Source organism: Podarcis erhardii, assembly GCF_964252035.2.
Source record: "Podarcis erhardii genome assembly, chromosome: 12".
NCBI classification, from domain to species: domain Eukaryota; kingdom Metazoa; phylum Chordata; class Lepidosauria; order Squamata; family Lacertidae; genus Podarcis; species Podarcis erhardii.
In genome coordinates, this window is record NC_138513.1 from 36,322,975 (window position 1) to 36,350,659 (window position 27,685).

Genomic DNA, 27,685 nt, shown 5'->3' on the forward strand with positions numbered 1-27,685 from the left:
ATGTATTTATATGAATATTGCTATGCACAGTAAGGGAGCAACAAGCAGCCCAGGAAGAAAAATAAAAATCTACGACGAGATTGCTGAGGTGTAGAATTACGCACCAGATATTAAAGTTTCATTCATGCATCTTGCAGTTGTGGACATTTCTGAGGTACAAAAGCTACGTAGCAGTCAAAAAAACAAGGACTACTTGCATCAATTTATAGAAAGCCATTTTCAAAGAAAAATAATTTATTTAAAAATACGACCATTTCTCCAGTACATTGTTTAAAACGTTAACTGTGTCAGTGTCCTGGACAGTGATACTTATTCAAGTCCCTGTAACCTCAAGAAGCAGCCTTGAGAAACACATCAGAGCTCTGCAGCCACATGAGAAATGGCTTTTGCTGCTTTGTTATTACACAGGTAGTTGGTTCTATCAGCTAAAGTCCAGTGACTTGGATTTATTTTATGCATATTGGATTCTGTTCTATTACTCTTCAGGAGATTGTACTCCCTTGAGTCAGCAATGTTCATTGGTCAGAATAAATTCCAGCATCTGACACCATTTCCATTAATCACAGACAAGCCAGGTTATGTGAGCGAGATAAGAGTATCGGGTGAATGGTATGTACCTTATTTATGTATGCCATTCACTAACACAGTAGAAGTCATCCTTTCTCCCTCTTCCACAGATAAAACTCTCTCCAGTATGAGACAAAGAATAAATATTTAAACTGCAATGCAAGGAAGGGAAGACTTAGCCACGTTTCCTTTTACAGAAAATCACTGATATGCTTGCACTGCTCTGGCACACAGCACCCAGGCAAGTGATTTTTATTATTTAAGAACATGCATCTTAAGTGGGGTGAAGAACATTTTCTGTCTCCTTTGGGGTATCTGTCAGGGGCCACATGCCAAAAGCAAGCAGGGCCAGAGTCAATACTGGGTGTGGCTATACTTTTCCTCTCCACTCAGCAGGGTGCCAGGAAGGGACATTATGCTACCAGATGATATGAGCATCAGCAGAGGGCTTTTGGAATTGGGCCAAGGCTTGCAGGTTGCTCACCCCTGATCTCTTAGGTCCAATGCAGATTTTACTTTTCCCCAGTCGTGTTTCAAGTCCAAGTTGGGAAGGAAGGAGGAGGGTGGTGGCATAATGCATTAATTTGTAACCGTTGAAATGATCAGATGAGATTCTGGCACAGAATTAGTGTTGTCAGCCCCCACCAACCCTTTCCAACATGAGAGAATCTTACTCCACTGCATCTCGAAAGGCCAAGGAGGAAAAAGTATTGCTGGAAACCTGGACATTAACAGGCTCTGAAACCATCCACTATTCTCTGCTTGAAAACAAATCAATATTAATAGGTTTTGCTACAAAATTTTAATTTCAGCTAATCAGTATTATAGGGTAGGGACCAGGAGCTTAATAATTATTTGACTGCCAATAGTTAGAATACTGAGTGACTATGTACATAATGTTTCTGACACTTCAATGCACCTTATGAATATAGGACATAAATTTTATCATAGATTAAATGCATTTATCATATTACAGTTCTTCCTGCTTAAGGCGCCTGGAGGTTTCTACATCAAAGCAGTCAGTGAGCTTAGGAGTCATAAAGCAAAGTTTTTGGTAACTGGCAGATAGGCACCCGAATGGTCACTGCATTTTGGCTAGGATCATACCAGAACACCACTATTTATGAAGGAAGTATTTGCCATTAAGTTTTTTAAGATTTCTATTCCATTTCTACTACCTCAGATTCTTCACTGTAAGGCTAAAGATGACACACAGCTGAGACAGCAAATCTACTCATTTGGCTTATTGTTTTAGTCACAATCGCTTCAATCATTTACCTGTTCTTCCCTACGCACACGACAGAGTAGGGAACAAAAACCAGACACTGTTTCAGAACTGGAGGTAAAACCTACATCACATTCTATTGTTTACCTGAGAGGTCTGAAGGAAGAGACAGTGTCAAAAAAGGAGAGGGGGAAGGACATTCTTGAAGCTTGTAGAAATGTCTGAAGATACTGTATTTTAAGCAACATTCACACAATTAGCTGCAATGTACAGCTTTTGTTTACTCGGAGGCTTAATACTCTAGTAATTTGCAGGAGTGCAATCCGAAGACTGACTCGTGTATTCTAGGCCTTACACCATACGCCATTTCTATTGATGTACATGGCCTGCTTTCCAAATTAGACAAGGGAAGAGTAAAATCCTGCTTGGATTACCACACTTTCACCCTCCTTCCCATTAGCTATTTTCCTCTTGGAGCCCATTCAGAGCTAAATCAAGTTCCACAGTTCTTAGCTCTTGTGCAGGCAGTTTTGGTTACAGTGATCCAAACTGTTTTCTGGAAAGTTTAAGTGAGACGCTCTGTTTTTCGTTTCCCAAAACACTGTCTCACTAGGTTTTGGAGGGCTTGGGAAGACCCAAGAATTGTCTTCCAGAGAGCTCTTTCCGTACGAATTAGGTTCCTGAAACGGAGAGTCGTGAACGGGGACAAGTCTCTCGTCAGTACACGAGGGGGAAGACACAACATTGCTGAAAGTGTGGTCACTCGGTGGAAGTAGCCTCTTTTTGTACACCGCTCCAGAAGCAGCTAAATAAAGATCTGTGGTGTCCCTTTCAAGGTCTTCAATACACTGAACAGGAGCATGTGATGGCACTGTGGAAATAGCAGAAAATACCTAATTAACACAAGAGACACTCAAAACTAAAACAATTGTTATACTTTATTTCAGTAGACAAAAGCCAATTACTTATAATGCATTTCTTAACTTCTGTCCATTCATTTGGCTTTACTGCAACTTAGTTCTGCAAGAACCTCAATACCCCACTGTTTTAACTCGTTGAGAATTAAGTACATCACCTACATAGGGGGATAAATCCAATCTTCTCATTGAATGGGACTTCTGGAGGTGATAGAGTAAAGGAGAGGGCAGCTTCTTGCTGTGGTTTCTTGCGGGCTGCTTGTTCCTCTCCAGGCTAGGTCTCGTATGTCTTCCTGCTTAGTGAACACACTCACCAGTTCAGCTATAAAAGTGTGTGTCTGCGCGCGAGAAAGAAATGCTAAAAAAGAGGGTGACAGGAGAAAAGCTCACCCTCTACTTTAACAGCCCAGCCTTCTGCTGCTCTCCTAAGTAAATCAGCAAAGGGGGGGGGGGATGAGCCTTAAAGCAGCAGAGCATGGGATGTAAAGTTGGGGGTGGGTTTTGGTTCCATCCCTGTGGGTTAACACTCAACCCCTGCTTTATAGCTGAACCAGTGAGCCTGTGCCAATTAGCTGGTTCAAAGTTGCATGGAACTAGGTGACTGCTTACGTTCTTGAGCAGGGATGATGATGCTGTGCTCTGCAGATGTTGGACTCCCAATTTCCATCGCCACCCAAACAGGAAGGCCCATAGACCAGGGATGATGGGAGTTGTAGTCCAGCATCTAGGGTGGAATTTAATGCTGTGCTCTTCCAAGTGGTCCACAAAGAACAATAACCCTCCCTCCCACTGTGCACTATTCTAGGGGGTTCTGTCCCCACAAAAAATAATAATTTGGGGGAGGCACAGGAAGAAGAGAGGAACTGGATGTCCTTGCACAGGGCTTCCCCTGACATGGCTGGTTAGGTGAATTTCATGCCTAAATTGTAGAAGTGCTTTCTGGGTCGAGGTTTAACTGTGTATACAGCAGCCCTGAGGATTAATGAATTGTCCCAGTAAACAGCTAAGGAAAATGTAACATGAATTTTCTTTTGGGTCAAAGGGGTCTGCCTCACCTGCTTTGGTTTGTTTTAAGAAGACACTATTTATACAGGAATGCATTTGAAAAATGAAATGTCTGTTGGTGCTTTTTCCAATATGAAGTACTTGTGGTAAAAAAGGTCAAATACAACTAAACTTCACACCTCAGCCTCGTACAAATAAGCAACACTTGACCGAGGAAGAAAGCCACACGGGAAGAGAAAAACCACATTTTTTAAAAAAAACCCCATCAGCAACACCTTTATGTGTTAAGTTGACCATTATGAGATGGAAGTCAAGAGAGAAAACGGAGGTTTCTGAGCTTCAACTGATGAGGTTTTGAGAAGAAGCAATAGGCAGCTGTACTCCAAAACAATGCAGCTTAGGTAAGCGACTTGCATTTCCAAGACCTCATCCTCCAAACTCTGACTTGCCTTTCTTGGTTGCAGATGGGGTCAGTTTCAGTTTTCTGAGCATTTCCGCTTGCACTTCCGTCACCAGATGCAGATTAGACATCTCCCGCTTCAACTCCCAGTACGCTTGCTGAACGTTTTCACTGAAACATTTTAGAAGTTACAACATTTCAGCTTTGCTGTACGTCTCAGTTCCTGTACTACTATGATCTACAGAAAGATGCTCTAAACAAAAGTAGTTCTGGCTGGGGGGGGGGGAGAGATCTCACAGCCCTATTTCCATGTAAACAGTTGTAATCAAATTACAGATAGGTAGCCGTGTTGGTCTGCCATGGTCAAAACAAAATAAAAAAATTCCTTCCAGTAGCACCTTAAAGACCAGTCAACCCCCATTGCAAATCAGGTTTATTAACAAAATTTACAGACTTTCAGCTGTTTGCAATGAGCAAATCAAACAAAAGCAATGGAAATTGCTCAACACCTATAATTTCTGTATATAGCAAGTTTTAACATCTAACAATCTAATGATTCTAGTTCCTGAAATAGCCAGGCTAGCTTCCTGGTGTGATAATGGCCCTCTAGCTATGGGTCGTTAAGGTAACAAAGGAAGTGGCGCTGTGCCAGATGACAAGTGAATGAGTCCTGCTTCCTCTACATGCTGGTAGTTAGGAAAGACAAAAGCCAGAGTTGAGGGTGTGTGTGTGTGTGTGTGTGTGTGTGTGTGTAAGCTAGGAGCTGAAGGAAGAAGCAGCTTGAAATCTCTGAGAGGGAGATACGTCTGATTTCTGCTCACATCCAAGGCTGTGACTATGGGTGAAGCAAGACCTGCTTGGGGTGTTAATGCTGTGATACTGTCAGTTGTAGGCTCAGGTTGTATATATGCGTAAACCATATATCATAAAGACGGGGGCGCGGGTGGCACTGCAGACTAAACCACTGAGCCTCTTGGTCTTGCCAATCCAAAAGTTGGCAGTTCGAATCTGCACAACGGGGTGAGCTCCTGTTGCTCTGTCCCAGCTTCTGCCAACCTAGCAGTTTGAAAGCATGCCAGTGCAAGTAGATAAATAGGTACCGCTGCGGCGGGAAGGTAAACAGTGTTTCTGTGTGCTCTGGTTTCTGTCACGGTGTTCCATTGCGCCAGTAGCGGTTGAGTCATGCTGACCACATGACCCAGAAAGCTGTCTGTGGACAAACACCAGCTCCCTCAGCCTGAAAAGCAAGACGTGCGCTGCTACCCCATAGTCGCCTTTGACTGAACTTAACTATCCAGGGGTCCTTTACCTTAACCTATATCAAAAAGATACCGTAGTCTCTGCAGTGCCTCATTCGAAAAGGAAACATGAACCTGGAGTAAGCAGCTGGAACCCCTCGAATCTCATACTGCTTGGAGATTGGGGTGGTGTGCAACAATAAAATACTCAGGTTTGGGACCAGAAATTATATAGGTCAGCAGGAAAGAGTCCTAGAGAAGGTGAGAGGTGAAAAATGTCATTTCTCCCTGCCCACCTAAAAAAAAAAAAAGTCCAAACAACACACTGCTCTATTTCCAGGCTGGCTAAACAGAAGCACTCCTTTTGCAGGACAGGGATACATCCCAACAAGTAATTGACGGAATGATATTTAACCAAGTCATACTCAGAGTATGACTTGAATCCACTAATTTCAATGGATCCCCTCCAAATATGACTAACATTGTACCACCTGCTAACTTTGAAGTGGTGTTTAGCATTACAAATCCCATGCAGAAAGAAAGCCTTATTCATAAATGGAAGAACACCTAGTTTCTGTGAAAAATGCAATTTGTAGCTTCTGGCAGAGTACAAGCACAAGACGTTGCTCTCGTACAGACTATGACAGTCTGAGCTCTAGATAAAACACTGCTCTGCTTCAGACTGCCCAGCACACATCCCCCCCCCCAAAAAAAAAATCAGTCTCCACAAAACAACTCAGTTGTTTCTAATATTACAAAATGGCAAGAATTCTGTTTCCCATGTGGATCAGGTCATATATTTCTGTCAACATCCACAGAGTATTTGCATAAATATCCAGTCAACACGTCACTGGGAACTGCATCTGGCAGATGCCCCCTCACAACACTCTTTGGGTAAAGAGTTCCCCCATAAATATAGGAAACTGCTTTCATCAGTCTTTAGGAAGATAACGGATCAGCCACACTCAATGTGGACAGAGTTCCCAAGAAGCAGCATTTCAGGTAATTACAAGTATCTCCTTCAACCCAGAAATGATAGAAGTCAAGAAGCACGTAATAATAGGCAAATACACAATTTTAAAGTCAAGTAGAGACCACACTTAGTTGCAATGTTTGATGACCAGTTTAAGCAAACAGTGCACCCAACTGCTAGCTTAACTTAGCTGCTAACCTTGTATTTCTTTGTTGAAGCAAGACTTTTAAAAAGCAGGATGCTGTCACACAAGGGAAATAGCTTGAATATTCTCTTCTCTCACTGATGGACTGGAGTTCCAACTGTGTGTATCAGTATCCCTTAAAACTCTCAATTACTGCACAGTTTTCAGTTAAGACACATTGACCAACAAGAACTGTAACAATTAGGGCACTGACACTGCAAACAAGCTGAAAGATATACAAAACTTTCTAGAGAGGTAATAAGGAGTGGTCAGGTGTTATATCCTGCATATACCAATATTTCTTAGTTGCACCAACGAACAGAAGCTCATAAGATGCAAGCTTTCATATGTTGCTTTTCTTTAAAGCTATTGCAGTGTCATTCAGTGTTCCTCAGTTGTGCTTTAGCTGAGATATATTAATGTGCAGTATGTGGTTTTTTTTGCTTACGACTACCATCATTGTAATAAAAGCAATTATTAAGAATTTGCCACCACAAATTATATCACTCTAGTCAAAATAATTCCCGTTGGCAATGAAGTCGCCCAGCCCTATCTGCAGGAGTGCTTAGCTGCCGATAAGCAACAATTCGTATTCAAAGAATCTCTTGTGTCACTGACAAGTGACAAATATTTCACAAGAATATTAGGTAAGTGAATATTGACATTCATATTAAAGCAAAGGGTACTTGCTGAAAGAAACATTTCAAAGAACTTCCTCTAGGTGTGAAAAGAGCTGTGGACTTGTTTTCACAGTCAATGTGAATTACATAAAATAGTTGGATTTTTAACATAAAAGTCTGTATGTGCTAATTTACATACCAGGCTGTTACCAGAGAGATGCTTTTTTAAAAAAACCCACAACTTATTTTAATAGAGTGAAGGGCTAAAAGTGTCACTTAGCAAATTACCTATTTGAACATTGTTCTGGAGAAGCAAAAACATTAGCTGGCTAGCTCATTAAGACAAATAAAGGATACACCATATGGGTTATTAACATAGTGGAGGCCCAATGAAATGCCTTTCCTTCCATTTTTTTCCAATGCAAGCCACGAAATAGCTATCATGTCCTTTTCTAACCAAGTCCTACTTCTCCCTCATGTGGAAAACAAGGGAAAATGCATCTCTGAGGATTGAAAACATAAATAAGAATTTTACTTTTCTCAATATTTAGAGGAAGAAGTAGGGCTTGGTTAGAAGAGGCTTAGCTACATCAACGGCACTTTGAAGAGAGAGAAGGTCACAGATTGGGTTGTGTGCTCTCTATACTAATTGTCAGCAGGACAACTGCTCCTGTAGGTTATTTCTGTTCTGCAGCTGTACAGGTTTCTCTTGCAGTTTCCACCCAGACAATGTGATGGAGGGTTGCTAGGCAAGAAGCAATTGCAGAAAAACAAGACAGCCCTGTGCAGCATTCCAAATAAGAGCTTCAAGTAATATGTTACCATGTAAAGTCTTACAGAAAGGGCAATTTAGCAATTTGGTAGAGACAATGTGATGCATTCCCTTAATTTCACAAGGCCTGCATTATTTCTTCTAACGTGCTTCAAGTTTGGTTTCATCCACACACAATGTTGACTGCAAGCGCTAGAGAAAAGCCACTCTTTCTTATAAGTCACCTGAACTCAGACTTGAGATTTGTGAAGACGTTTCACATCAAGCTAGATCTGATGTTGCAAGAGGGCCAAAGAAGAATCCAGCAAATGCTTAGGAAGGCTGCACCACAAAGGACTTCAACTTGCAAGCACTTAGGGGTGGAACCTCAGGGAGGTGCCTTCAGCTGCAAATAGGATTTTTGGATCCTATTAATGTGATTCACTATATAACTGTGTACTGGTTAGATTCCCATGTATCAGATATGCTGCAACCAGTTTATCATTTGCCTTCAAAATCTGAGCCATTGAGTTTTATGCAATGTAGTGCTATGGTAAACATTCCATTAACGCACAGATTTCTCCCTGCACAATGGGACATTTCCTTCCCACACATCACCTAAATTTGTTCTGGGGGAAATCACATGGTGTTAACACTAAACCTTGCACCAGCACAAACTATTTAGCTGCATCCTGTCCATTGCTCATAACTGGATAGGTTTTCCACAATTAACAACTTATTTTATCAACACAGATTGCTTGTTTATTTTAAGATTTCTACTCCACATCTTTTGATCAATAAAAATCTCAGTATGCAACAAAAGAGAACATAGCAGCAGCCAATGAAGAATGAGAAAACACAGCACTTAGTGTACTGTAAATATGGAATGTAATTCTTTTCACTCATCATCTACACAGGGGTGCCCAAACTTTTTTCAAAGAGGGCCGGATTTGATAAAGTGAATATGCATGAAGGCCAACCAAAGTTGTTGACGATTTTTAGGATTGAAGTTGTTGAGCTTTTTTTGGGACTTTTACCCATGGAAATAAACTGCCATAGGGGCTGGATTAAACAGAACGGCAGACCGGATTAGGCCCCCGAAACGGATTTTGGACATGCCTGATCTACAGGCTTATCAGGATCAGAGTGACACAAGCCTTCTTGGGGAGAGAATTTACAGCCTTGGTGCCACCCCTGAAAAGACCCCTGTTCCATATAACTGCCTACTGTACTTATGATGTCAAGAGAACACAGAGCAAGACCTCCATAGAGTGAATGGGTAGACTCGTATGAGAGAATACAATGCTAAGGTTATCTGGTCCCGAACTGCTCGGGGCTTTAAAAAGTGACAAAATCTGCACTTTGAATTCAGCCAAAATCAACTAAAAGCCAATAAAGCCATCTCAAAATGCATGTTAACATGCTTTGGATAGTCCTGCCCTGCTTTTGCATAGTGGATGAACTGTCAGTTCTGAATACTCTTCAAAGGCAGTTCCACAGTGAACTAGTTTAACATGCTCTACCTGGATGTCACTAGGGTATGCCTGTGTTCATATCTTTCCCAATTTAGCATGTCTTCAAAGCAGTGCCATCTTTGGATTTAAGTAATCTCCCTTAGAACTAACACAGAGATGACTAACCTAACATAAAGTTAAAACAAGTTAATGGGATCTACATACCTATGAATGCTTATCTGCTGTTGGATACACTCTCCATTTGTTAAAATTCCTTCCTGGGATACAACCTGGTGGGGGAAACAAAACATTTGGCTTTAAAAAAAGAATGGGAAAAGTCTGCCTTACTTGAAGCAAGAAAGGTTTAAAAGCAAAGTCGGAAAGTGGTGAGGTAGGCTTTCAATGACATTTTGAATCAACCAAGTGCTGATACTTCATTGCCTCCACCACAGTGATGCCAAGCGGCATGGGACTTATTAACATGGCAAAGTAGAGTATCGGAACCTTCAAAGTCCTGCTGTAACAAGCCTGAAAAGCACTTTTGAGGATAAAACTGGTCCCCTCCATGACAACCTAGAAGCTATTGTGATAATAGAGTTCCGGTTAACATGTTATTAGAGGCAAGAAAGCTTCCTTCAAAAAACTGAGGTCCGAACGAAGAGAACAAAAAGGAATACATATTAGCAGCATATGTTAGAAGTATGATAACAAGGCATATAGAATAACAAGCATTACTAAATCTGAGTTATCATGGCTTCTACAAGGGCATGTAATTTCTCAAGAACCTATTAGGGTTCTTTGAGAGGGTCAACGAGCATACAAATAGTGGTGAGCTGGTTGACACAGTATACTTGATTAAAAATAATAATCAATGAAGTAGCTCAGCCAGGATTTCTAAGAGGAGAGGTCCTCTTGTGGATCACAAATTGGTTAAGTTGCAGAGAACAGAGTAGAAATAAATGGGCAGTTCTCCAAATGAAGAAATTAGAAAGTGGAGTCCCTCCAAGGATCAGTATTCGGACATATCCTTTTTAAGTTGCTCATAAACAAGAGGGAGCAGTGAGATGGGCAGGTTTCCTGATGATATTAAATTGTTCAGGGTTGTTAAAGCAGAAAGAATTTCAGGGGGACCGCTACAAATTTAGAAAATGGGTGGGAAATGGAAAATGCAATTCAGTGCAAGAAGTATAAAGTGATGCTGGTTGGGACAAAAAATATTAATTCCACATATATGCCCGGCTAGCAATGAGGGTGTCAAAGCAGACAACATGAAGACATCAACCTAGTGGGTGGCAGCTGTAAAAAAAGGCAAATTCCATACTAGGGATCATTAGCAAATGAATTGAAAAGGAAATGTTATCAAAGAAATGTATGGAGCAGCTGCATTTGTAGTAGTACTGTGAACAGAATTTTTAAAAAGTACTTTTTAATGGGATAAGTAATGTATGTTGACTTCTCTTCCAATTTGTGATTGATATTCAATAGGTCTGGTGTGCAGGGGTGCGAGAAGAATTCTAGTCCTTAACCCTGTCAAGGTTAGTTACACCACCAGAGTCACATGTGAGTAGGGCTCATATGATTACTATCATAAAAAAGGATCACTCACACAGGCTAATCACATTAGATAAACTACATGTGCAAAAATCCTTATTCAGAAGCTAGTGACAGCTGCAGTTATCCATTCTCAATTTTCTTCCAACCAGCGGTTTCATTCTAAAAAATCAGAACTTCCTAGCTGTCAATAGTGCTTGCACTTAGCTTCAATATAATCATAGTGATTATAGGGTGAACTTGCTTGAGTCATACAGTACTACACTTACAGATGGGAGTTTACTGAAGTAGAATAGCGTGGCCGTGTGACAAGAACCCACAAGTAATGAAATTACGTTTCAATCAGCTTCTACAGGGAAACAACTGGAAGAAAGGATTATTTATGAATAATCCCACCCAAATCAGCAGAACCCACAAATAAGCGCCATAAATTACATGCTCAGTTCAGCAAATTTTAAGCAATGGGATTGAAAAGGAGCCAGTTTGGATATCTGCAGGGCTAGCTAACAGGAATTCAAGCCAACATCTTGTGCTTAGCTCCATCTAGTGGAGCTTCTTGAAATGTGCAATCCGGTTTCTGTTATGTGAGAGACATTTATGTTAAACCAAGTTGTCATGTTAAACCAAAATAATGGTAGATGTAATCAGCAGATTCGCAGATTAGCCATCAAACAAAACCGATGTGATAGACAGGGCCATGACATTCTATTTGCCATCCCTCCCAGGCTGTTGGCAATTCATATTTTGCGGCTTTAAAACCAATTGAGACTGCAACTTGAGGTATCACCTCCTAATGTGTGTAGTTATCTAGGCATGAGGAGGCCAGAAAAATCAGCATCAAAACAGAGCTGAGTAGCATATTCATTGCATTCCCCTCACACAGATAACTAAGTACTAAGGAGGAAAATACACTATAGTTGTATGAACATGTTTGGCAGATAACTGGCAAGAATTAAAAAAAACCCGAACAAACCATTAGTTCTGCAAAAGCAAATAACTCTGGGAGGGTGACTGAGGGCTTGCTCAATCACATGGCAAACCTCTTTTGAAAAGACTACCGTATTTTTTGCTCTATAAGACGCACCAGACCACAAGAAGCACCTAGTTTTTGGAGGAGGAAAACAAGAAAAAAAATATTCTGAATCTCAGAAGCCAGAACAGCAAGAGGGATCGCTGCACAGTGAAAGCAGCAATCCCTCTTGCTGTTCTGGCTTCTGGGATAGCTGCGCAGCCTGTATTCGCTCCATAAGATGCACACACATTTCCCCTTACTTTTCAGGAGGGAAAAAGTGAGTCTTATAGAGAAAAAAATATGGTCCCTTCAAAAGCAGTTTGGCATAGAAGTCAGCTTTTCCCAGAAGCTGAAAATCTCATCAAGTCTTTTAAAGCCTTTAGGTGTGCTTCACAAAAACTGCCTCAGCCCTGGCCAATAACCTTATTATAATTAGTTTTCCACAACAGAAGGGCATCAACATTAAATTTTACATTTTCACACACCATCTCTGCAACAGAAGCCATAACGCACCAGTACCTTCTGAATAGATTTTTGTAGTTCTTTTCTAAGATCATTGCATTCTTCCCTCAGCTTCTCCAAATCCTGCTCCAAACTCTGCACTTTTAGGGCATTATTCAGCTTTTCTATTTCCCAGCTAGATGGGGTAGAGTTCAGACTCTTCATCACTGCAAAGAAATATGAAAAAAACACACTTCTCATTCAATCAGAACATAATCAGACATTAAGAATGGCATGGTTGGATTCAAAGTTATGGTCCCATGAGCAGAGCAAAGGCCCAAAATTCAAACCTCGGACGTTTTTGAATTTAATTAGAATGATCACATTATTAAGAAACATGTGGCACTGGAATAATTCACAGATGTTCATATTTACAAAGAACACCATGTATTACATTATGGGTCTTTTGTAATATGCTATAGGCTGTACATATGGCTCATTTCAAAGTGCTGGTTTTGACCTCTGAAGGCATTTGTTACTTAGGATAAGGATACCCAAATAATAAATAATGATGTTATTATTATTATTATTATTATTATTATTATTATTATTATTACCCCGCCCATCTGGCTGGGTTTTCCCATCCACTCTGGGCGGCTCCCAATAGAATATTAAAAACACAATAAATACATCAAACATTAAAAACCTCTCTGTAGCTGCCTTCAGATGTCTTCTAAAAGTCAGCTAGTTGTTTATTCCCTTGACATTTGATGGGAGGGCGTTCCACAGGATGGGCACCACTACCAAGAAGGCCCTCTGCCTGGTTCCCTGCAACCTCACTTCTTGCGGGGAGGGAACCGCCAGAAGGCCCTCGGAGCTGGACCTCAGTGTCCGGGCTGAACAATGGGGGTGGAGATGCTCTCAAAGTACATTTTATCTCTGTGTGTGCTACCATTCACCCAAGAGCCTTCTTTGGAAGCACCAAACCTCTGAGGCACGGATTACAGGGGAAAGGATATACACAGTGCTGGCACAACCATGAAATGCTCTTCCAGGTGGCCTCACCTGGCACATACCTCAGTATCATTTTGGCGCAAAGCAAGCATCTTATTTTACCATGCTTTTTAATCCTGCAGTCAAGCTCCTATGCTGCTTAGTATTTGGTTATAATCTCTCTAATACATTTTTTGGCACTTAATGTTCTTGTACTAATGGCTTCTGTTTTGTTTTTACTGTAATGTTAATGTTTTGTAAGCCACCCTAGGAACTTATTGAAGGGCTGGGAGTAAAAATCTAGACTTTTTAAAATAACATGTTTTTCTGAAAGGGCTTTGGAATGTCAGTTTTAAAAAATAAACATTGTTTGTTTGTCATGTTTACTGACGGTTTGACCAATTTTATTATTACAGTGGTGCCTCGCAAGACGAAATTAATCCGTTCCGCGACTCTCTTTGTCTAGCGGTTTTTTCGTCTTGTGAAGCAAGCCCATTGACGGCTTAGCGGATTAGCGGCTTTTCGGCTTAGCGGATAAGCAGATAAGCGGCTTAGAAAAAGGGGGGGAAAGGGAAAAAACCCCGCAGGAACTCGCAAGACATTTTCGTCTTGCGAAGCAAGCCCATAGGAAATTCGTTTTGCGAAGCACCTTCAAAACGGAAAACCCTTTCGTCTAGCGGGTTTTCCGTCTTGCGAGGCATTTGTCTTGCGGGGCACCACTGTACACCTGTCCTGTATTTTGATGTTGCACACCACTTTACCATTTTTCCTATGCAAGCGGTGTTAGTTTTGACAAGGTGTAGTAAGATGTGGAGGGAAGATTTCAACATGCAAGAAGCAGCCGTTAGATCAATGCAAACCTTTGGCAGAAGTACATTCTTGGATTGCAATGTTTCAGCTGCTACGGTGCCTATGGCACAAACACGTGATCTCCTTGCATAATCGGTCCACGTCAACAAGTTGTGTGCAGGGCTGATGTAAACATAAAAGGAAAAGCAAAAGCTTGCTTCCCATTGCCAGAGGTCAACTTAGGAAGTATTTCTGGGAATTCCCAGATATGCACATGCACTTCCTGTATGAGAATACACTGTCCATGCTAATTGGAGCATGCAAAGGGTGTTGCTATACTAATGTAACACCCGATGCTAATGCCAAAGGATTAATAAGGCTAACAACACAGACCCTGCTCCTTGGTAACCTGGCAGACCAAGATACATTGTGAAATGTGGCATGGTTGCAGCAGATTTTTTTAAAAAGGGAGACCTTAGGGCCTGTTACAGCAGAAAAGCTCTGTATGTTTGTGTGTGTGTGTACATATAATATATAGAGAGAGAGAGAGTGTGTGTGTAAACTACAACTATATAATTTGAAAAGTTGTATGCCTTTTGTTTGTTCTTTATGCATTTGGATACAGCTCAAGCTACTGCAACCAAATTTTGTATGATGGTTCCTAGTATCAGAGTTTTCATCTATGTTTGGCTATAACCGGCTGTCATTCTGGATCAAGATGGCAGACTGAACCTGCCAAAACTGCACTGATTTTAACAACTTATTTTTAAAAACTATTATTTTGGGGGTTTTCAGAATTCCAAAAAAGCGCACAAACGCACACACCCCTACCCTTCCCAGCATTGTGAAGCAATGCATTACTTGGCAAAGTTAACAGGCAAGATTATGAACCAGGCAGAGGGCCTTCTTGGTAGTGGTGCCCGCCCTGTGGGACACCCTCCCATCAGATGTCAAGGAAATAAACAACTATCTGACTTTTAGAAGACATCTGAAGGCAGCCCTGTTTAGGGAAGTGTTTAATGTTTGATGTTTTATCATGTTTCTAATATTCTGTTGGGAGCCACACAAGTGGCTGGGGAAACACAGATGGGCGGGATATAATTATTATCACAGTACAGTGGTACCTCAGGTTACATATGCTTCAGGTTACAGACTCCGCTAACCCAGAAATAGTACCTCGGGTTAAGAACTTTGCTTCAGGATGAGAACAGAAATTGTGCTCCGGCGGCGTGGCGGCAGCAGGAGGGCCCATTAGCTAAAGTGGTGCTTCAGGTTAAGAACAGTTTCAGGTTAAGAACGGACCCCTGGAACTTAACCCGAGGTACCACTGCATTATGAAGTTGCTCTTGTAATTATAAATGGGGGCTACAATGTCAAGGACTGCTTTCTATTTCTACTGTTTTACTGTCTATTTAGTGCTGGCTTTTGATGTTATAAGTGTTATAAGTAGACATTTTACAACGTTTTACACTGTATTCAGCTTTGTATTTTTAGCTATGTCATTCAAAATGTGGATTATAAATCTTTCAAAATAAAACGCATAAATGAAACTGACAGAGAAAAGAAGGCAGGGGCAGTAAATGCAGTCCCATCCTCTCCCTCACAAAACCATAACGAACACCATAATGTTTTGCTTCTGAACAGTGATCAGTAATAATATTCCTTTATGCAAATTGAACACGTTAGCATAAATGTATGCATACTGGCTGCAGGCCTTCTTATACAGAGGTACAGCTTCGTAGTCAAGCACATAAATTTACACTCTGAGAGACAAGGGGCACCTTGTTGAGTTTCCACTTCAGTTCTGAGCTGCAGGAGCTCCACTTCTTTGGACTGCAACTGCTCATTCAAATGTTTCAGGGATTCGGTGTTCTCTTTCATCTAGTTCGGGGAAGGAACACATTGCCAGGATTTAGTCTGTCCAGCTTTCCAATCAATAATAAAATCCATACATGCCTAACTCTTAGAACTAAATGCTAGCCAGCTCTACTTCTTGAAGAATCACCCAAGCTGTCAGATACTTTGTTTCTAAAGCACTGAAGTCAAGATCAGATATACCGTATTTTTCGCTCTATAAGGTGCACCAGACCACAAGACACACCTAGTTTTTGGAGGAGGAAAACAAGAAAAAAAAATTCTGAATCTCAGAAGCCAGAACAGCAAGAGGGATCGCTGCGCAGTGAAAGCAGCAATCCCTCTTGCTGTTCTGGCTTCTGGGATAGCTGCGCAGCCTGCATTCGCTCCATAAGACACACACACATTTCCCCTTACTTTTTAGGAGGGAAAAAGTGAGTCTTATAGAGAAAAAATACGGTAAATGCTGCAACCTTTCAGAGTACAAAAAATAGCACTTTTTCTTCAGGCACAATACCAGATCCTGTGGCTATGAGGTAAGGCTCTCCAACTGAGCTCAATTAGTTAGCAGGTTTTCCAAATTAACTAGCCCTTTTCTTTGTTTGTTATTCTTTGCTTTTATCTGTCCTCTGCCTTCTCTGCACCACATGGGGTTTTTCCTCCAGTGGTCACTGGCTGCATACTGCATCTCTGGAAGGATTCTGTAATCTGAAACTTCTGCAGCATTTCCTTTACTAGTGAACGCAGGTGGTTGAGTGTTGACAGAGTTGGAGCCAAATGTGCCCACTCAAAGACGACTGAGACACAAGAATAGCTGGGTGACTTCTGAAGAATGCAGAAGTAAAAACAAACCCAAAAATTAAAACCAAAAGGTTGCCAAAGAAGAAAAGGAAAAAGGAAAACTTTTAAAAAGGACCAAGCATGCTCAGTGGCCTCCAGTAACCAGAGATAATTGAGTGTCAACTGGAAAAGAAAATAGTACATCAGAGAGGGAGCATAAGCAGGGAAGAGTGATCTGGCCTGCTTGAGTCTCTTACACCTTAGAGCATGGGTAGGGAACCTGGTACTCTCCCGATGTTGTTGGGCTACAACTCCCATCATCCCTGACTTCTGCCCATGCTTGGTGGGGCTGTTGTGCAAGGGGGAATTATTGGGTTGTCTTTTTCATTATATACAGCCATATCTTGGTCGTCGAACGGAATCCGTTCCGGAAGGCCGTTCAACTTCTGAAAACCAAAGCGCGACTTCCAACTGGCTACAGGAGCTTCCTGCACTCAAGCGGAAGCCACAGAGGATGTTCGGCTTCCAAACAACATACACAAACCGGAACACTCACTTCCGGGTTTGCAGCGATTGGGAAACAAAACGTTTGAGTTGCAAGGCGTTCGGGATCCAAGGTACGACTGTTATTTTGTAGGGGGGGGGGTTATATTGTGATTTTAAGTTGCAAACCACCCCAAGGTATAGGGTAGTATACAAATTTAATAAAACAACAACATATTTAAAAACAACAATATTAACATCTGGAGGACCACAAACTCCCTACCCAGCTTAGTATCACAGAATTGCAGAGCTGAAAGGGACCCTGAGAGTTCTCTGGTCCAAACCCCTGCGATGCTGGCGTAACTGGCTAGAAACCTAACATCAAAGTCACAATATCCTTTTATAAACCGCACTCACATAGTATCTTTCTTTTAACCTACTGCAAAGCACGTACCATTTTATCCAGTTTACTTTTCAGATTATCCCGTTCGATACAAGCCTCTCGATAGGCTTGGTAGGCTTTGTTAACCTGCTCACGGCCGACGGAGCTTGCGCTTTCTTCCAAATGGGAGCCAAGAACCTAGACGATTAGAGGAAAATGCCAAAATTACATTTTTCCTAGCTTTGTTACTCTTAGAGCATCAAATTTAAATACTTCAAGTGAAACAAATTAACTGGCAGCCAGGAAACATGGGTTTACCGTGGGCTCATTGTAGACAGCATCAGCTTTGCATACAGAGCAGCTCAGGATCAATCCCCAGCATCTCCCAATATAGCTGGGGGAGAACCTGCTCTGCAATTCCAGATAGCTGCTGCCAGCCAAAGTAGAGAGAACTGGGCTACATAAACCAATAGTCTGACGCAGCAGAAGACAGCTTCTTGCATTATGGTGCATAATTTTTTTATTAAGAAGTCTCTTACCATTCCCTTTGTGTTCTATTATCCTAAAGGTAAAGGGACCCCTGACCATTAGGTCCAGTCATGACTGACTCTGGGGTTGCGGCACTCATCTCGCTTTATTGGCCGAGGGAGCCAGCGTACAGCTTCCGGGTCATGTGGCCAGCATGACTAAGGCGCTTCTGGCGAACCAGAGCAGCGCACAGAAACGCCCTTTACCTTTCTGCCGGAGTGATACCTATTTATCTGCTTGCACTTTGACGTGCTTTCGAACTGCTAGGTTGGCAGGAGCAGGGACCGAGCAATGGGAGCTCACCCTGTTGCGGGGATTCGAACCGCCAACCTTCTGATCGGCAAGTCCTAGGCTCTGTGGTTTAACCCACAGCGCCACCCATGGTCTGACTCAGCAGAAGACAGCCTCTTGCATTATGGTGCATAATTTTTTTATTAAGAAGTCTCCTACCATCCCCTTTGTGTTCAATTATCCTACTCGTTGCTAAAGAACAACAACCAGGTACTAATTATAATCATACCAGAAAAGTAATGTTTTGCTATTGAAACGTTTGGCAATTACTATTTTCACATGTAAAGTACACAGGGAAATCCCAGCCATGTCTACAGTGGGTTCCATAGGAATCACTCCCAGCCAATTGCGCATAGCACTGCTGCCTTAAGATACCTTATCATTTCTGCCCCCCCAAAAGGCATGTTTCTGTGAATTGTTAAACAGTTACTTACCTTTTCTTCTAACACTCTTACTCTTTTCTTTAAGAGGGAGTTCTCCCTTTCTGTCTCTTTCAGTCGTTTTTTGATATCTTCATAAGCAGTGACAAGTGCAAAATGTGAAGCAACAGACTCTTCGCCTGAATACACGGGAGTAGGAATTTCTCCATCTTGCTTAGGATGAGTGTCTGCTTTTTCATGGTTTAAAATATAAATGTCATCTTCGGCTAGTTCATCCATGGCAGCTAAATAAAAAAAGCATAATGTTATGAAAGATCCTAAGTATATATCCCAAGCATTTAATATCTTTCAAATTGGAAGAAACGCTGTAGAGCATTTGTTATAGTTTAGCCTTTACCAGAAAATATCACCTCAAGCTTACAATAGATTTCCCACTATAAAATTATGAAGTGGCTCTCAGATGACAGTAAAGTATTGATGATAAAAATAGCTATTTGATTTTGTTTTTTTATCTAGAACATATTGGAAGGGATCCTTCCACAAAGCTTCCATTAGTATGCTATAATACAGTGGGCAAGCGGGGGGGGGGGGGAGCATTTGAAAGTGAGCCGTACAGCTTAGAATCCATACAGCATCAATACACACTTCAACTGAAATTTGATTCTAAACCAGCTAGTTAATTCCCCCTCTCCCTACAGATTTAGTGTTGATTGTTTTTCACTCTTGGCGAGTTACATCTAGCTTTGATTCAGTTTGAATGCATATTTTGAAATCCACTCATGGTGTTGAAATGCCTATTCCGAAGTTTAGAAGGGAAAGAAGGGTCCAGGGAATTTCCTTTTGCTGCAACTTCCTTTTGGTGAGATCAGAGCATAATTTAAACACATACATAAACCACAACCTCCTCCTTTCATGAAAAAATAAAATAAGGTAATGAGAAATGCTAGGTTACCTCTAAAACAGGAAGTTCAAAAAGAAAGCATCAGTTTCCAACCTGTCTTAGTAAATAAAGTGTTCGAATCAGATGTTTACAGTGCTCTTAGACAAGAGATGCAAGAATGCTTGTATGGTGGAAAGGAAGGTAGCTCAGTTGGTTAAAGCGTGGTGCTGATAACACCAAGGTTGCAGGTTCGATCCCTGTATGAGACAGCTGTATATTTCTGCACTGCAGGGGACTGGATTCGATTATCCTCAGGGTCCCTTCCAACTCTACAGTTCTATGATCTCAGAATTTAAAGTTGAAAAGAATGACTGTTTGAAAATATTTGTCTGAGAAATGGGATTCTGCACAATACATGTAACAATATCTAATGTTATGAAGACTTTACAGTGCAGTTGTTGATGAGATCTCTGGATTATATCTCATTTCAAAAGTTCTAAAGTTCTATCATGGTCTGGAGAAGGAAAGCTTGGGAACAAGAGTCTACAAAAAAAAATAATCTTCTAATGATAGTACTGTTTACATAAGAACTTCTTCAACTAAACATTCCCGGAGTAAGAGCCAAGTCTTAGAGAAAAAAATATATCCTCACCAAATCCCTTTGGCTTCTTGCGCCCATGTCAAAGTCTCAAGTCCTTTCCTATTTTACATAGATGTTGAGTTTTCTGAACAGTATATGGTGCATGGGCTAGCTCCAACTTTCTTCCCTTTTTTTGGCAAGGGAGGGGGAAGGGTGCCAACTTGACCTAGTAAAACTCCATATCTTTCTTAGGTGGGAGGTTGGAGAGGAAAAATGAACACACAGCTGAGAAACCATCCCAGAGTCTCCTGCAACTTCACAAGCAACCGTAAAGCAAGTCACTTGAATTAAGGATAGACGCAAAGCAGTCGGGACTAGAAGCAGAGGTCAGTAGTTTTGGAAAGAAACCTCAACGGTTGCTTTGACCCATTAAGGCGAGAGAGAGATGAAAGTGCTCTTTGGGCATGAACTGTGGGCAAAGACTTCTGTCCTTCCCCACTGATCTCCACAAAGCTGACAAGGAGAGGGGTATGAAGCTATAGATACAGGAAGAAACATTGTAGACTGTTTTACAGAATTGTTTTTTCCTATGTAACTATTTCAAGGCGAGGAAAGCAAGTGTTGTGTTGTGGGTCACATTAAAAGTTTAATTCAACATACTGAATAACTTAGTGAAACACTTTTATTAAGTTGATTAACATGTCCTTTAAAACGTGCTCTGTGTTGGGGGTTATTGTTTTGTTTTTGCTCCAGTTTTTATGTCTTTTTATGATGTGAATGGCCCAGAGATCTTTGGGTGAAGGGCAATATACACATCTATATTCACACACACACATAGCAGGCAGTCAAGTGTGCATCATCACAAAATTTGTCCCAGCTTCCCAGTCTGTAGCAAAAACAAGCACATTTCTTCAGCCTTGTAGGGGCATTTGCAAGATGTCAGCTTCCCACCACGAACAAGACCTAGAAAGGCTCCACATTCTTAAGGCCAACATAGGAGATGGGATGTTTGTCAGAGCTGCGACACTTCACACAAACGAGCATTTATTTAAGACACGCACGCACGTTATTAAAACAATACCAAGGTGCTGCACCACAAACCTAGGTGCAGCAAAGCCATTCAATAAAAAACGCATACTGCAATTACAGTAAGCAGGGATCGTTCCAGCTGGCATGGGGGGCGGGGGAGAGAAGCTAGAATCAATCATTTGTCTTTAACAGCTGGATCCTTCTATATGGTTTCCAATGTGGGGCACATACCCCGCAGGGGGGCAATTTGATTTTTATGGGGGGCAATTCGAGAATGCGTTATTAACAGTGGCTTCCTCCACGTGAATAGGAGTTCACTTTTTGAATAATAACCATTATATGTCGGGGGCGGGTTCGGGATTTTATAGATGCTTAGGTGAGGCACGGCCAAAATAAAAGTTGGGAACCACTGTTCTAATCCCATTAAACTCTCTACACACATCGGCAGCACTTTAGGGGAGGGAAAGGGCTAGGCGAGAGCTTCACCGACATGCTAGTTTCCTACATTCGCTTGTTTTGTCCAGAGGGCCGCTTAGGCTGCCTGCCGTCCGAGAAACACACCATGGATCTTCCATTCGACATGGGGGCAGTGGCGTAGCGTGGGTTGTCAGCACCCGGGGCAAGGCAAGTAATTTGCGGCCCCTAACCCTGGATTTGCGGCCCCTAACCCTAACCCTAACCCCCAGATGTTGCGCCCGGTGCGGCCGGCCCCCCCCTGCACCCCCCACGCTACGCCACTGCATGGGGGGACTTACTTTAGAGTAAACGTGAATTCTATGAGCCACCCCCACTCGCCTGCCTACGGTTTGCAGCAGTTGCATCCAGACACGGATTTGTCCTGCCCCGTCTCGTGAGAAACAGGCCACGATCTGGTAGTGGGCGATGCGAATTGCGGGGGAAAGGGACGCGGGTGCCCCCTTCCCCCCCACCAGGTATACTAGGGGTGGCGGGGAGCGAGCTGGGGAGGGACCAAGGCGAGCGGGCGCAGGAGGCGCGGCGTGAGGGGGGGAAAGGGGTATTACCTGCAGCCAGCGAAGGGTTACCTGCGGACAGCGAACTCATCGCGGGCCTTTCCCGGGGCTCCCTCCCTCAGCAGCGCGACGGGGCCCCCGCTCCCAAGCCCCCAAAGCTCTTCCTCCTCCTCCTCCGCCGCCGCCTCTCGACGCTCATCGTTCTCCGCCCAGCCCGAGAGTAGAAGTAGCAACAGCAGCGGCCGCGGAAGAAGAAGCAGCAGCGGCGGCAGCCAATAGCGGAAGCGCCCGCAGGAGCCCTTTTCCCTTTCCCTTTCTCTTCCCCGCCTCACGTGACCCTTCACAACGGCCGCCGCCGCCGCCCCACCTCCGCGCTGGAAACCAAAGCCTCGCGACGGCCCAAGCAAAGAAAGCGAGGCACGCCGGGATTTGTAGTCCCACGCGGCTCCGTTCCCCTTTAACTTTTGCGCGAGGGTTAAACGGACGGCGAAGGGCGCCGTTCCCAGCGTGCAGCGCGGGCGCGCGGAGCATGGCGGGATTTGTAGTGCCGAGTTTCTGTCAGGGCTTCGTCTCTGGGGAGGTCGTGTCGTGAGGTGAGGCTGTTTCTCGTCTCTTAATGCCACGGCCTCGTCCTCCCTGACCTTGGAGTGCGTCTCACTGGAATGAGTGGGGCTTACTCGCGAGTAGGCATGCCTAGGTCTGTAGTGCCAGGATGCTCCCAGACAAAGGGCTTGGGTGCTTGGTTTTGTTTTATTTTTAAAACACTTCTTTATAATGCTTTGTAGTCGAGAGGATTCCATAAGCCGTAAAATATTTGCAGCAAGCAACATTTAAAATAATAATAATAATAATGATAGGCATGGCGCTTGGGAGACCATGGTGCGAGTCTCTCCTCAGCCATAAAGCTCGCTAAGTAACCTTGGGCCAGTCACCATTTCTCAGCCTAGACTACCTCCCAGGGTTGTTGTGAGGACTGAAATGGAGAGGAGGAGGAAAACCTTGAGCTCCTTGGGAGAATAGGCAAAGTATAAATGTAATGAACACCAACACCGGGAAAATGCTTGGGCAAACTAGTGTTTTATATATATTTATTTATTTGGTTTTTCAGATTAAAGTTTTACTATCACATATCCAACATATAACATAAAAACAAGATTAAAAGTGTTTCCTGGACTTTCCTCCTCCCCTTTGTGGGTCCTATTGTAAATCATTTCCTCCTGAATATTTTATAATATAATCCAAATCTTTTACATCTCCGTTATGTCCAAAATTCACCATCACACTACAAGTGTTATTCCAATCCTACTAACAATTTTAGCTGTTTACAATGGTTTTTAAGGTAAATTATAAATTTTCCCCCATTCCTTATTAATATTTTGGTCTTCTGATTGTTCTGGTCAAAAAAAAAAGAGGAAAACTAATATGTTTTAAGCAAGGGCTGGAAACTCTATGTAGTTGTTGGAGCTAGTGTGGTATAGTGGTTAAGAGCAGTGGATTCGTAATCTGGTGAATCGGGTTCGCTTCCCTGCTCCTCCACATTCAGCTGCTGGGTGACCTTGGGCTAGTCACACGTCTCTGAAGTCTCTCAGCCTCACTCACCTCACAGAGTGTTTGTTGTGGGGAAGGAAGGGAAAGGGAGATTGTTAGCCGCTTTGAGGCTCCTCAGGGTGGTGATAAAGCAGGATATCAAATCCAAACTCTTCTTCTAACTTTACCTCGGCTAGGAGAGTATTTCACAAGGTAGCTGCCACCACAGAAAAGGCTCTCCTGGTTTCCACAGTTTGGGGTACAATCAGAAAAGTGGCGGCTGAAGATACTGGTGAACGGTGGCAGGTCTATATAAAAGAAGGTGTTCTCTCAGGTAATCTGACCCAAGTTACTGCAAATGAATCATTCAGATGCCACAAGCAAGCCATTGGCATACTATTAAAAAATAATAATATTGGCTTTTACAGTATTTTGATGCTGAGGGTACATGGAAGTTGTAAAAAAAACTTACATGCGTGAGCAGCACCGGTAAATGCCCATCTGGAAGCACCCTAAATCACCCGAGTTCCCAGAATAAAAACCCATAAAAACACCTGAAGTCACCTGGCTTGTTTTAAACCAGTCTTCGACAAGCTGATGCCTTCCATGTCTTTTGGAATCAGTCCCAGGCATCGTAAAAACTTCCAAACATGTCGGCTTGGTCATGCGGGGAGGAAGGGGAGCAATTGAGCCCAAGGCTTGCAGCTTATTCATGTTATGCTATATTTGTCAAAATGCAGCAAGAGATCTTGGCTGGATCATCTGTGCAACCAAGTTCCACACAAGGAAGTCAATCAGGCAGGTGGTCACTGCGGAAAACCATTTCCCAAGCCCTAAGCTTGACATGTTTTCTGAGTGTAAGGCTGGCAAGGCTCCTTGTGCTGCAGTTCCCAAGTACCTGGCAACCGGCTGGTTGGGACAACTTACCTGCCATTTTCCAGATGTCATTATAAAATCAAATGACTGACAGGTGGGTTGACTGCCCACATGTCGAAGTTGACCCACAGGGGTGGGGACAGATGACAATCTGGCCCACCAGGCTAAAAAGGTTCCTACCCCTGTGCTAAACCAAGGCTTAGTGTGGTATTTTCATATGACCAGTGAGTTGAAAAGTACGGTTTAAATTTGCTCCTTGCACCATGACAACCTAAATACACTCCTAAGACATAATATTTTTTTTGCATAGAATGTTCATTCCCATCTTTTGTGGTATTGAAATGGTAGACAAAATATGAAAGCGATACACCTCTTGCCCACCAGTTTTTGAGACTCCCAGTCTCTTTACTGAGCTATGTGGGCCATCATCTGCTTCATCACAAGCCATTTGTACTCATTTTGTCTCAGCTGGGACTTCATCTGCTTTACTACTATCTCTAGTCTCTAGCTTTCTCCTAACCAAGGATTCCACTTTATCTGGGTAGAACCTCATATTATGGCCCTATTTCTACAATCCTTTCGGCCTACAATAGCCATGGTTTTTAGTGAACAATGGTTTATAGCCACACAGCCATCAGTATGTGATGAAGATCAATCACTGCTGATCACCGTTTGCTAGGGCGAGAGTGAGGACCCACGGTGGCTCTCCAGATATTTGAGTTCAATATCTGGAGTTCAGCTTCCATGAGCCGCAACCAGTGTGGCCAATGGTCAGGGACGATGGGAGTTGTAGTCCAAAACATCTGCCATAGGTCAGAGAAGGTTTGCCTGGAGTCTAGTGACACCTTAAAGGCAAACAAATTATGGCATAAGCTGTCATAAGAGTAGAGCCCACTTCATAAGATGCATGGAGCATGCTCCCAACTTACCGTATGCATATAAAACATGATTGTAAAGGAAGGGAAAACGTAAAGGTTGGGGTTAAATGGCAATATAATGCAAATACTAGACAACTGAGTTAGAGCTTATATGCAAAATGACTTTTCACAGAAACAGTAAGTAGCTGGTTGTTATAACAACCAACAGCCTGTGGAGGGTTGCAGGCTTTTCATCCTTGTGCTAAGGGAAGGAAGGTGTCGGTGCAGTCATTTATTATTCAGTCTTCATTTCTAGGAATGGTATAGTGATGAAGGGTTGTTGGCATTTAATTTTGTATCTACTTTGTTCTCTTAAAGTTTACTCCTTCCTTACCCCTTTTGCATAATTTTTCTTCATAAATGTTTTGACTAGTAGATGTTCTAGTTTACCCTGGAAATAGGTCAATATGTGCTAATTTTCTGCAGTTTCCATCAACTATCACTTGCTTTTGAGAGCTTAGCTAGGGCTTTATGATTAATGGAGTTTAATAGTAGCTATTTGTTTTTGGGTTTTTGGATTTGTGTTAATTTGACGCTGTTCTTTTCTTTATATTTCAGAGGACACAAGTATTCATCAAGCTGTGACCTGTAAGAGTGAAGATCCTATATTATATGGATTCTATAACAGAGCATAATTTTTATTTAGATAAAGTATGGGTGCAGTGTGAGAACAGCAGCTGTTTAAAATGGAGACTCTTATCACATGATGATGCAACGCATATTGCTCCTAATGAACCATGGTATTGTTATATGAATCCTGATCCTTGGTTTAACAACTGTTCTGTTTCTGAAGAACATTTTCCAGAGGAGTCTCAGTTTCAAAAACATGGATTAAAATATGTGTATTCAAAGCTTCCTCTAGGAAGCTTAGTTTTGGTGAAAATGTACCGGTGGCCAAGGTAAGGTTTAAAAAGTTAACATTTAATTGCAGGTAACACAGATTCGCTATATATTTTGAATGCAGTAGTCTGAGAAGACATAAAAACAATTCTAGCCTTGAAGAATGGGGGATAAAACAATTTTCCATTCTACTCCAGTTATTCTGTTCTGATATTGTCTCAGGAGGCCTAGTTAAAAAGTATACTAAAACAGTATGCTTCAGAAAAAAATAGGAGAAAGTGGAAAACATCTTTGTTTGTTTGTTTGTTTTAAAAAAAGATTGTTCATGATAAGCACAAGCAAATGTTACAAGAACAAGGAAAGCACAAGAACAAGGAAAGCAAGTAGGGGAGCAATCCTAAGCTCCCCATAAGGCTGGCTAAAGAGTCATAGGATGTGACAGAAATGCTGCTTCACCAGCAGAAAGGGCATTGTGCCAGCAGGTCAGCCCTGGAGGTTCTTCCCCAATGTACCTGTGGAAAGTTCCATGGGTGTAAATGTACCAGTAGCATTGTTCCCACTGGTGGTGGGCTCCAAAATGAGGTATTCCAACAGCTTGTCAGGCATGGGCTTGGACCTAGATGACTAAAGTATTCCTCATTCTCTTAACATGCCCCCAAAGTGAGCCTTTAACTATGACAGTCGAGGAGCTGGCATGGTTATTTTAGGATTTCATTTTCTTTTTTTTGCAACAGGATGAAAATATCCATGTACACACAGCTCCTGCCTGGCCATGCCAAACTAGCAGGCTGTGGATTTGTGGATGCTGTACTGCAGATCCCCATCAAGTACATAGGATTGCTCTGCAATGTGCCTTTATTTTGAAAGACAAGTTATTAAAGATCCCTGTGCTGGTGTGTGTGTGGGTGTGTGTATAAAGTTGCCAGTTATTGATGTTTCTGACTAAAAAAAAATTGGGAGCATGTGTATTATATGCTTTTTCTTTCCCCGAACTGATTTTTTGAAAACATTTTATTTTAAGATGGCCTGCCATTCTTTGTCCTGATCCTACTAATGGACAGTATGTAACATACGACTCGGATGGAGATGTTGAAAGTCATCATGTAGAATTCCTGGGAAAACCCCGTTCTAGGAGCTGGGCTGCTATAAAATATATTAGCATTTATCCTAGCTCATTTAAGGTAGGAGTTTTTAAAACTGTATTTGTTTTCTTATTGATCATAACTTTAAAACCACATAATACATAT

The 27,685-nt window shown here is 42.2% G+C and overlaps 2 protein-coding genes across 4 annotated transcripts in view; one reads left to right on the forward strand and one right to left on the reverse strand.

Moving 5' to 3' along the window:
- Window positions 1-216: 216 nt before the first annotated feature.
- Window positions 217-22,609, reverse strand: AZI2 (5-azacytidine induced 2). 2 transcript variants are annotated; one of them, XM_081882309.1, is made up of 8 exons: window positions 22,351-22,609; window positions 18,873-19,102; window positions 17,692-17,817; window positions 15,902-16,001; window positions 12,417-12,565; window positions 9,560-9,624; window positions 4,164-4,285; window positions 217-2,663 (listed from the first exon to the last, which is right to left on the reverse strand). In XM_081882309.1, the coding sequence occupies exons 1-8, from the start codon at window positions 22,367-22,369 to the stop codon at window positions 2,302-2,304; spliced, it is 1,173 nt and encodes a 390-aa protein (XP_081738435.1). In that variant the 5' UTR covers window positions 22,370-22,609; the 3' UTR covers window positions 217-2,301. The 2 variants fall into 2 exon arrangements, with proteins under 2 accessions (XP_081738435.1, XP_081738434.1); XM_081882308.1 differs by having other exon boundaries at window positions 22,330-22,609.
- Window positions 22,610-22,709: 100 nt separating this feature from the next.
- ZCWPW2 (zinc finger CW-type and PWWP domain containing 2) overlaps window positions 22,710-27,685 on the forward strand; it is a 35,515-nt gene continuing 30,539 nt past the window's right edge. Inside the window, exons 1-4 of one of the 2 annotated variants that reach the window (XM_081833827.1) lie at window positions 22,710-22,975; window positions 24,003-24,139; window positions 26,157-26,497; window positions 27,460-27,619. In XM_081833827.1, coding sequence (XP_081689953.1) covers window positions 26,211-26,497; window positions 27,460-27,619 — 447 coding nt within the window. In that variant the 5' untranslated portion in view covers window positions 22,710-22,975; window positions 24,003-24,139; window positions 26,157-26,210. The remainder of the gene's footprint in view (window positions 22,976-24,002; window positions 24,140-26,156; window positions 26,498-27,459; window positions 27,620-27,685) is intronic. The other variant, XM_081833826.1, reaches the window with a different exon arrangement.